The 10,246-nt window shown below is 39.0% G+C and overlaps 2 protein-coding genes across 3 annotated transcripts; both read left to right on the top strand.

Annotated features, from left to right (window-relative positions):
- Positions 1–964: 964 nt before the first annotated feature.
- LOC110039766 (uncharacterized) lies at positions 965–4,704 on the top strand. The gene is made up of 4 exons (XM_089290084.1): positions 965–1,156; positions 1,959–2,302; positions 2,812–2,983; positions 3,756–4,704. The coding sequence occupies exons 2-4, from the start codon at positions 1,964–1,966 to the stop codon at positions 4,019–4,021; spliced, it is 777 nt and encodes a 258-aa protein (XP_089146210.1). The 5' UTR covers positions 965–1,156; positions 1,959–1,963; the 3' UTR covers positions 4,022–4,704.
- A 1,523-nt stretch (positions 4,705–6,227) lies between these two features.
- On the top strand, positions 6,228–10,202 carry LOC149111794 (uncharacterized). 2 transcript variants are annotated; one of them, XM_089290315.1, is made up of 5 exons: positions 6,228–6,293; positions 7,330–7,379; positions 8,326–8,679; positions 9,099–9,270; positions 9,719–10,202. In XM_089290315.1, the coding sequence occupies exons 3-5, from the start codon at positions 8,335–8,337 to the stop codon at positions 10,084–10,086; spliced, it is 885 nt and encodes a 294-aa protein (XP_089146441.1). In that variant the 5' UTR covers positions 6,228–6,293; positions 7,330–7,379; positions 8,326–8,334; the 3' UTR covers positions 10,087–10,202. The 2 variants fall into 2 exon arrangements, with proteins under 2 accessions (XP_089146441.1, XP_089146440.1); XM_089290314.1 differs by lacking the exon at positions 7,330–7,379.
- Positions 10,203–10,246: the final 44 nt, after the last annotated feature.

The raw sequence follows: 10,246 nt of genomic DNA, 5'->3' as shown, positions 1-10,246 counted from the left end.
AATCGACTGACAAACACTATTCACTTGACTCTGAAGATGACTTCCGCTCAGGTTGTCGAAACGTCAGTCACCAACAACAGTTCTTTTCAGAACTACATCACCCCGACGATCGCTCTATGAGGACTACTGATACTCCTGGGTTCAAACCATCAGTACTATGTTGGATTTATCTTATTATGCATGTGCTGTTGCACCGTTTCCCTTCTTCCCATGGTAGCCTGAAAGGGTGTCTAAGGCCCTAGTCGGATTACTGACGCTCAGGGTGCCATCCCTTGGGTAGGTGTTTTTCGCGTATCTTGCGCGCCTTTTTGTTTATCCTTTAGCATGTGCTTCCCGATATGTTATCCTGTTTTGCCATTTAAGGGATGGCAGCTTTTGCATGTTTTATTCACGGCCTCATCTCCGTCAACAACCTAGGCGAAGACTTAACAAGAGTAAAAGTCTGCGCAGCTTTAGAGCCGAGGTAGCCCCACTCTATCCCGGCCACGTAGCGATGTTACTAACCGTAATGAATGACAGAAAAAAGAGCCCAGATCACCAAGCTGTTACAGACAATTGGTTTGTCGACATGTCTTAATTAGCTTTCTCTTTGTTTTCCAACTGATCCCAACCCTACCTTTTCTGATAACGAGACGAGGACGAAGGTGCTATTTTCCTTATTATGTACGTTCGTTGAAATTAAAACACCCTGGTACTCGAACCTGGAAATTTGCTGTGACTGACTGTGAGTGTGATATTTCATCTTTTCTGCCACTTAAGCTGCAATATTTAGCTGCAAGTATGTCATTTTGTTCTCTTTTTTATTCGTCTTTCTCCTTTATGTTCGTGTAAATCATATGATCACAAAGAAATATATGAGCTTTGGAGAGATTTCTATCTATTAAATTAGCATTTAGGCATCTTTTAGATTATAAATTATAATTTATTTTTTAAATTCCCCCTGGAAAGTAGCAAGTTACCCCTGGCTACAGTGGTCAACAAAGTGAACTTCGCTTTGCGCTGGGTTTAACTTTTAATCCTTCTGAAAATTTAAAACTTTGGTGGTAATCTTTGCAAGATCTGATTAGGGCGTTATAAGCGCTGTGTTATAAGCGTTATAAGCGCTGCGGTGAGTTCTGTTGTCCTAACCCGCAAAAGGTGGCAATACCACGCTGAGGTAAGAATGTATTTCGTGCTTTGATATACTCTAATTTGTTTAAAGTGAAATTTCTTCTAGTCTTTTACCGCCCATGCCTGTTATATTAGAAAGTGTTTCTTACCGGCAATTCCATGATTCAAATGCATACTGAATAACCTCGACATCTTGTTCGCAGACCAACTTGATATGCGTCGGGTGAAAAGGGATTTTCATTACTGCGAATGTTGGACTAAACCGCCTGGGTAAATTAAAAATTGAGGGCTTCACAATTAAAAAAAAAATACCAGAATATTCGAATTTTTAAGAGTCCACCATCGAATAAGATCCGCTGGAAAAAAAAATCTGAAAAAAAGCTGAGCGTTCATGCTATCAAGGTAGATACTGAAACAAACATTGTCAGATTAAAATTCCGTACAAGCATGATTATTTGAAAATTAAAATTGGCGCATTGTCCAAATTATTTTTTTGGGAAAGCTATCCGAGCCAACGGGCGATTGAGATCTTCGTGTACAGTATCCTTGACAAGTAACAAGACTGCAATTTAGACTAATTTGGAAGTAATTGAGATCAAAACAATCCCATTCACAGCCAAGATCTCAGCCAGTGGCCTAGTCCAACTTTAGCAGTCAACGAGACGTTTTTCGTCTAATTACGTTCATATTGAACAGCACGGATTCTGGAGTCACGCACGGAGTCCCGTCACTTATGCTGACAGAAAAAAAAAAAAAAAAAAAAAAAAAAAAAAAACCCACTAAGGCAGCATGTGGCCAATAACATCTTTGAGGTCGCAGTAACTCATTTTCATTCGTTATCTCGACAGGAACCATGGCAACACTGATAAAGCTAGTATTGAGTGCATTGTTTTGCTTCCCAGTGCTGGGAGGTCCACTCAAGCAAGAATGGGTTGAGCTATCGTATCCATTTAATAATGAGGCCATTTATTGGCCTACTTCACTGACATTCAAGCATACTAAAGTATTTGATGGCTTTACTGATGATGGTTTTTACGTCTCAAAATATGACATAAGTGGTGCTGAACATGGCGGCACTCACTTAGATGCGCCGAGTCATTTTGGCGAGGGAAAATGGACAGCAGATGAAATTCCTCTTGATCGCCTCATTGGACCTGCAATTAAGATAGACATATCTTCCAAAGCTGCCGAGGTAGATGTAATTTTGTTGAAAAGTTGATTGGTAAAGAAACGTATTCAAGCATAATGATGTTTTGTTTTACGCTTCAAATTATATCATATTCAAAACCATTCTGTCCCCTTTCATGATAAGGTTTTACTACTTTTTAAAAGTCCAGTGCCCAGTTTGTCATGATGAGACGCGCCTGCAGAGAATCCCGATAGATGTAAAACGTCCAAGACTTGGCGATGTGGAAAACCGCTATGTACTGATAAGTTTGTACCCGAGAGAAACGGGCGCAATATATTGTTGGCAAACTTATACAATACATAAAATACCGAAATACGATAGATGACACGTGTGTGTTTCAAATCACATGTCGCCTGTAGTCGCAAAAGAGGTAAGGTCAGTTAAGAGTCGCTTGGCGTCTCGTGGCTGATACGTCATAATCTTTGAGGCAAGAGTTTGCATGGACGTCCGAGTTTTCTAACACGCTGGTGCCACGATAAAATTAATGTATTCGTTCTTTTAATGTTATCAAGAATCCTGATGCCCAGTTGATGCCGAGTGATTTGGAGGCCTGGGAGAGAAAGCACGGAAAGATTCCAGATGATGTAATAGTGCTGGTGTTCAGTAATTGGGGAAGACATTGGCCAGACAAGAAAAAGTACCTCGGAACTGATACAGATGACTTAAGCTTGCTGCATTTTCCAGGTGCGAAAATGAGGAAACCACTTTGCTGATTCACAGTGATTTCTGACAAATATTAAATAGTAGTGTATGGTGGCAACATAAATCGAAACAACAAAGAAATGAGTGAAAATGTGTTCAGCTACTCATTATCTATCACAGATTAGTATAAATCTACTAGCCTTCTATGACGAATGCAGTTTGCTGATTGGCTACTCTCCTCACTATCTATTCTGTTGTAGATAGTAAGCAGCGTAGCAGTGTGCGCGTATTACCAAAATGACGGTCGATTCTTTGTGTTTTCGAAGTGTCTGTGAAAAGGATTTAGATAAAGTTTTGACCGACTAGTAGATTTATACTTAAACAATTAGATTTTTTGCTCTCCATTTCTATGGGTAATAGATTTCGAGAGCGAAAAATCTATAATAGTGATATATATGTTTTCTTTTTTTTTTTTTTTTGCACTGGTTAGGGGGAGGGGGAGGATGTTTCCGAGCCTCATTAGGGTGTAACTTTTAACCCTTGATAGGATACTAACTTTTCTCTCCCAGATTTCGATCATCCAGGCATTATGTGTTTTCTCTACCAATTTTCCGGCCAGTATAATATTAAACTGGCCACAGTGTGAGGTAGAACGATCTTGCCATTTTACGACAGCCAATACCAAAATAAAATATTCTTTGCATGTTAGGAAAACTTACCACATTCTCACTATATCTGAGCGCGGCACTGCAGTGAGAGGTTTCTATACGAGACATCGATATTCCTGTTTAAAGGTACTGATTTTTTTTTGCAGGTATACACGCTAACGCCTCACGCTGGTTGGTCAAAAATCGAAGCCTAAAGCTTGTGGGAATAGACACAGCGTCACTTGATTACGGGCAAACAAAGATGTTTGAATCTCATCAAATTCTCAACAACGAAAACATCCCTGGGTTGGAAAATGTCGCCAATATGGATCGGCTGCCCGCTAAAGGTTTCACGGTGTACGCTGCGCCAATGTTCATCAGTGGAGGGAGTGGTGGACCATGTAGGGTGTTCGCCCTTTTGGACTGTGCTTGATATCTAATAAACTTATGTAATGTTTGTGTAACCCGCTTACGGGTGTTATGAATTTCTTGTGAGAGACGCGCTATGAATGAATCAATTAAGCTTCATATTAAAACGTACTTTCTGTTAAAAGTCACAGCCAAAGCCACCGTCGAGTGCAAGTAATTTTTTTTGTTTTTTTTGTTTGTTTAATTGTTTTTTGTTTTTGTTTTTGTTTTTGTTTTTGTTTTTGTTTTTGTTTTTGTTTTTGTTTTTGTTTTTGTTTTTGTTTTTGTTTTTGTTTTTGTTTTTGTTTTTGTTTTTGTTTTTGTTTTTGTTTATGTTTTTGTTTTTGTTTTTGTTTTCGTTTTCGTTTTCGTTTTCGTTTTCGTTTTCGTTCTCGTTTTTGTTTTTGTTTTTTTTTTTTTGTGCTTGTTGTTTGTTTTCATTAGTCAGTTTTACTAGTTTCTAACGGACAGTTGTGCTGCGTAGAACAAACTGAACTGAACAAAAACAAAGAGAACTCTGGAATATACTCCCCAGCCGGAATGGGTATTAACTAGGAGGTTCCTCCCCAATGGGGTACCTATCTTTACATTTTCCCTAGGAAAGGAAATGATCTATGGCAGCTCTAGGCAGGAACTAGAGAACTCGGAACTCTAGCGATAACAAATGTAATAAACAGTTTTGCCTTTCACTGGCTGAGATATCAATAACACGAATATCTTTTCATTCAACATATACATGGAAATTTGCAAGGAAAAACAGGACCAGAAGTTGGTCGTCATATAAAGCTTTTTTATTTTTTTTTTCCACGGGAAAACTTTTACGCAGACTCCGGTTACGCTTTAAACACTTATTTCGGTGCTTTCCACGGTCTGTGGAGGACGAAGTCAGCTGGGCTTGACTGATCAATTTGGGTCGTCAAAAAGAAGGGAAAAGATTTCTTTCTATCAGACATTTTGAGGTTAAACTCAACGCATGCATGCATAACACGATAAATGAATTTGGTTTCCATAAGCTTAGCTTTCAAACTTTCAAGCTTTCAAGCAAGTTTTCATTTAGCAAAACACGGAGAGAAACACGGACTTCCTAGCCTTCAGCATAAGTAAATAAATTCTGAATAAATTTCGGAAGCAGCGTTTCTGTTACTAACCTTTATTTCATCCACAAAACTTTGGAAAGTTATCATCAAACACTGCGTTAAATCGTTTCGCCAAGTACATGAAGTTTGGACTACTTACACACTTTTCGTACAGCCTTCCACTTACGAATCCTTACATTTCCCCGTCAGAATACTTTTGAGTTAATTAATATGCTTTTTGTCTTTTACCGATAACCTTTTCCTTTCATTTCTTAAAAATTTCTTAGCGTGAAATGTTTTCGTCGCTTTGCTCTGCGGATTTCGAGTCCGGCGCGGAGTCTGTGTTTTCATTCTTTCGGTCACTGTGATTGGTTTGTCGCGTCATCTCATGAATTTGATGAGAATAAGCAACTTGATCCCAAAAGCACAATAAATTTTCCTTTCATTGACAGACTTTTTCCATAGTCATTCATAAAAGCGATAGACAACTCTTTCTATGGGTTTACCGGCGCAATAAACCATTTCGGATGTTGGGAGAACGCTCGAAAAGCTTGAAAATAACTTGCCTAACGGCTCGTGATTTGCAAGCTTTTCTCGTGTTCTCCCAACATCCCGCGTGGTTTATTGCGCCAGTAAACCCATAGAAAGAGCGGTCTATTGCTTAAATAAAACACGGAATCCCAATAGACTCAATAGAGAGCGCGGCTTTGTAAGTACTAGCGTTTGAAACTAAAACAAAAAACGACTAAACTTACTTTTTAGACTTCTCCTGTCTCAGTTTTGACACTTCGTATGCTTTCCTAAAGTAACTTCCGGGAACAATGTCGCTGTTGTCTACGAGTATACACGTATAAAATTATTCATTATTTGATATCGTTTCACACACGTTTGGTTACTGTCAAACGTAGAATTGAGCGTTTTGCAGTTGGGCTAAAATTATTGATCAGTCACTTGATTCAACTCCTCAAAAGATATTGATCTCTTATTTTTCTATAGAACTCCTCCATTCAAAATGCTTGTTTATAAGTTTTGTATTAAGATATCAGGTCAGAGTGTGTTCGGCTTTGTTTCAGTCGTAACCTATTTATATGTACTTAAAAGCACGCTGGCCGATATATATTTCTGTGCATAAATTACAGTCTATTTTAAGCTGGAGTCATACCTCAAAACCACCTAAACTAAACAGTGTTAGCTGATCGATTCACTATTCACCAACTGAAGGTAAGTTTTGTCTACAAATTCTGTTGGAAAAAAAGGAGGCAGCAGTTTGATATCCATGTCTTAATTCAAGTTTGTTCGTGTGAAAGTTTCACTCGGTCGTTTCAAGTTTAATTTTTTCGCTGCTTGCTCAGTGCGATTAAAACATTTTGTAATTTTCACAGACGTACATTTACGAAAATTACACGCAACTTTGAAGTTATTGTTAATAGACCCAACGAACAGTTAACGAGCAATGTGAACCAGTCAAACACATTTTTGAAGAGCAAGTACGTATAGATGTCGTTTTCTCTTGTGATGTAACTTTATTGAGCCGCCGTCCATTCATGGACGAAAGGAAGAATCGCAGCGGTGGTTTTATGTATAGCCCAGGGCCCAATACAGAAATAGCAATCAAGAACAATCCTTGCGACTCACCATTTTCCCTTTAGGAATTCGTGCTGGGTGTTTGTTGTTTAATGGTGAGGTAAACGGTACGCTCCAGGAAGAATTCGGTTTTTGACATGATGTTCTGACTAAATAATAGAAAACGTATAGGGTGTATATCTCAATAACAGTTTACCAAAACCTTTATTTTATTTCTTTCTTTTTTTTCGGAAATATATTTGCTTTATTTAAAATCGTTGTTAACCTAGAGTGAATAAGCGCCACGCTGGAAGCCCTTGAAGTGCACACCAAGTCATGCAGATATGATGTGTTGTCAAGGGCTGATTTTGATTATCAGAATTCGCCTATGCCCAGTTGTTCTTTTGCATTAATGTACTGGTTAGGGAAGCTATTAGCAATTTTCCTTAATTAAGAATAAATTTTCTGTTTCACTCTCGACTTCTTATGGGAAATTTCGAGTCAAGTTTGATTCGCAAATGACTGAAACTGACTTTCACATACCACTTGCTAAAATTATATATTGTTTCTTTCCCTGTCTGTAGCTACATCACACACTTTCATTGTTGTTGCTGGGTTCAATCATATTTATATCTTCACCACAATAGATATTGAGCACGTGTTCTTATCCAGTACTCACTTTGCATTTCAATAGATCAGCTGTTGTGCGCTTGGTTGCAACACGTGTGGAATCAAAACAAAACAGTTAGTATCATGAACACTGAGACTTAGCCGGTCCCGGTCGGATTATCTCTAATTATCACGTACAACACGTGCTTTAGTATAGGTCTTTGTATTCCTTATAGGCTTTTGTACATTATGCTAGCAGTTTTTCGAGCATTTTTGTGAGGCAAAAGCATTAAGCATTATTCGAGCATTTTAGTGGCATTTACCGGAAATTTTTTTTCCACAAAAAAATATAAACAAAAATTTTTTTTTTTTTATCAGAAAATGAAGGCTTTAACTCGAAATTGACAAAAATTCAAATGCCACAGTAATACAGCCGAGTAGAGACTGAGGAGAGGTAGCGGTAGTCAAATCAAATTAACGGCGGCCATATTTGGTTAGTCACCTTTGTGATAAAACACCCTATGTATGAGCATTAACCGAGCATTTTAGTGACTTTTGGGGGAGTGGGGGAGGGAGGAGACCGAGTATTTTAGTCAGAAAATTGGAGCAACAAGGTGGAGCATTTTAGTTATGAAATTAAAGCATAGTGTACAAAGCCTAATTCCTTACTGCACAACTGTGTTTCCTGTATATTTCGTCTCTTGTGTCGCAAAAGGCGACAGTCAAGGTAGATTTCAGGGAGGCGGTGGAGGTTATCCCTCACATTCTTGCTTCCCTCTCATAAATTCAATGGGGTTCACCAAATATTGGAAATTAATTTCCTATCATTGTTCTTAAGGCGTTTAATAATAGCAGTGCAGCGTCTACCAGACATAACTCAACATTTCATACGCAGTTGCAGCAAGTGTCAATGACTACTGTCGAATTTCTCGCGTCATGGGGTGTAAATGAGACCCCATTCCTGCAAGTTCCAGTTGTCTGGTTGTCACTATTGGGTTTTTTATTGACAGCTGCATAGTAATATAGAAATTGCTCTATTCCTTATGGATATAAATCATCTAAATTGTATTCAATTTCTCAGCCAGGAAACATGAGAACCATTGTGGTGAGATTAGCGTTGTGTGCATTCGCTTTAGTTCCGAGGCTTCTTGGAAGGCCACTAGGGTCATCATGGATTGAGCTGACCTACCCATTTAACAACGAGACTATCTATTGGCCGGGAGATCCAACTTTCAAGCTTACCACAACATTTGATAACTATACGTCAGATGGATATTACCTCTTCATGTCTGTCATTAGCGCTCCTGAACATGGAGGCACTCATCTAGATGCGCCGAGGCATTACGCTAAGGGGAAATGGTCAACAGATGAAATCCCACTAGATCGCCTCATTGGACCTGCAATTAAGATAGATATATCCTCCAAAGCTGCCGAGGTAAAATTTATTCTGCAATCAATAAACGGGCAAAATACTAAGTAGAATGTGCTCTTGCCCTTTATCAAAGGGACGCCTTGTAATCAACCGACAGTGGCCAAGGTGTAAAATACACTCGCTTTATCTGCAGCAGGCACCTCCAATAAGAGAACGAGGACAGTTATACATCAACTGTTAAAAACATATATTAAATAATTTTAATAACGACCACTTCTGTTTACATTGGGACGGTGTTCGAGATTGGGTCGCTCCAGACCAAGAACTGCCACAGACGTTAGGACAGTGCTCATGTCTCAGCCTCTTCAGTTTGTTTTCTTTGTGTTTTCGATATTTTGCGTTGAATTGCGCTTCCCAGATCTTGGTTCCAGAGACAACTCTGGACCTCAATTTTTGTTGTTTGTTTGTTTGTTTTGCCATAGAACGCTGACGCCCAGTTGACACCGAGTGATTTACAAGCATGGGAAGAGATATACGGGAAGATTCCGGATGATGTGATTTTGTTAGTTTTTACTAACTGGGGAAAAATTTGGCCGATTAGGACGACGTATTTGGGAACTGATACAGCCAACAGCTCATTTATGCATTTTCCAGGTATATCATTGAGGATAAATGCGATAAGCCTCGCAGAAGCTTAAAAACTGAAAAAATGACATCGAACGAATGAGAACAAGGGTATACCACGAGAAGAAAGTGGTCCAAGTGGAGGACTGCCGCAGATAAAAATTACCTTTTAACTCTTTCAAGATGCAGTATATCTGTTCAACGGCCAAATCCGAGAGGGGGAGGGGCCCGGTGGGTAGTGGCAGCGCCCAAACGTTTATGAAAATCAACTTACTTCCAAATAGATTTCTAGTTTCGAAAGAAGAATATTTTCGGGCTTAAAATCACCACTTACAAATGAAGGCGCTACACAATAACTGCAGAAAGGATGATGAGAGAAACTATGTCTAAGAGTTCTAGTTTTCTATTTTCGATCTTGGTGTTGTATTTCTATCAGAATTAGTCGCAAATCTTTAACGGAAAGTGTTTCTGTCCGCAGGGATACACCCTAACGCCTCTCGCTGGTTGGTGAAAAATCGAAAGATTAAGTTGGTGGGAATAGACACAGCATCCGTCGATCACGGTCAGTCAAAGTTCTATGAAACGCATCAAATTCTCTACAAAGAGAACATCCCTGGACTGGAAAGTGTCGCCAACATGGACAAACTGCCTGCAAAGGGATTCACATTGTACGCTGCACCGATGTTCATCACTGGCGGAAGTGGTGGGCCGTGCAGAATATTCGCCCGCTTGGATGAAAATGACGTGAAAGATTGCATAAAGAGTGGTGCTGTAAGGTTCCAGGACGAGGTTATGTATATGGGAATAACTTTGCCTCTGTTACTGGGATTTCTAAAGTTTTTTTAGACTTTTAGAAGTTATTTAAGCATCACATCTTTGGGCGTAGGTTTTCCTATTGTTTAGACTGATGTTTACAAACCACTGTTTTTTAGACACTAAAAAGAAATAAATGTAAACAAATACTGCGTCCAGTTAATTATTCAAATAACGTTGGCACTGCACTAAC

This window comes from Orbicella faveolata, unplaced genomic scaffold, assembly GCF_042242905.1.
Source record: "Orbicella faveolata isolate gen_17 unplaced genomic scaffold, um_ofav_v1 contig_2, whole genome shotgun sequence".
Lineage (NCBI taxonomy): Eukaryota > Metazoa > Cnidaria > Anthozoa > Scleractinia > Merulinidae > Orbicella > Orbicella faveolata.
Note: the sequence above shows the minus strand (reverse complement) of the source record. Positions and strands in the feature narration are given on the sequence as shown.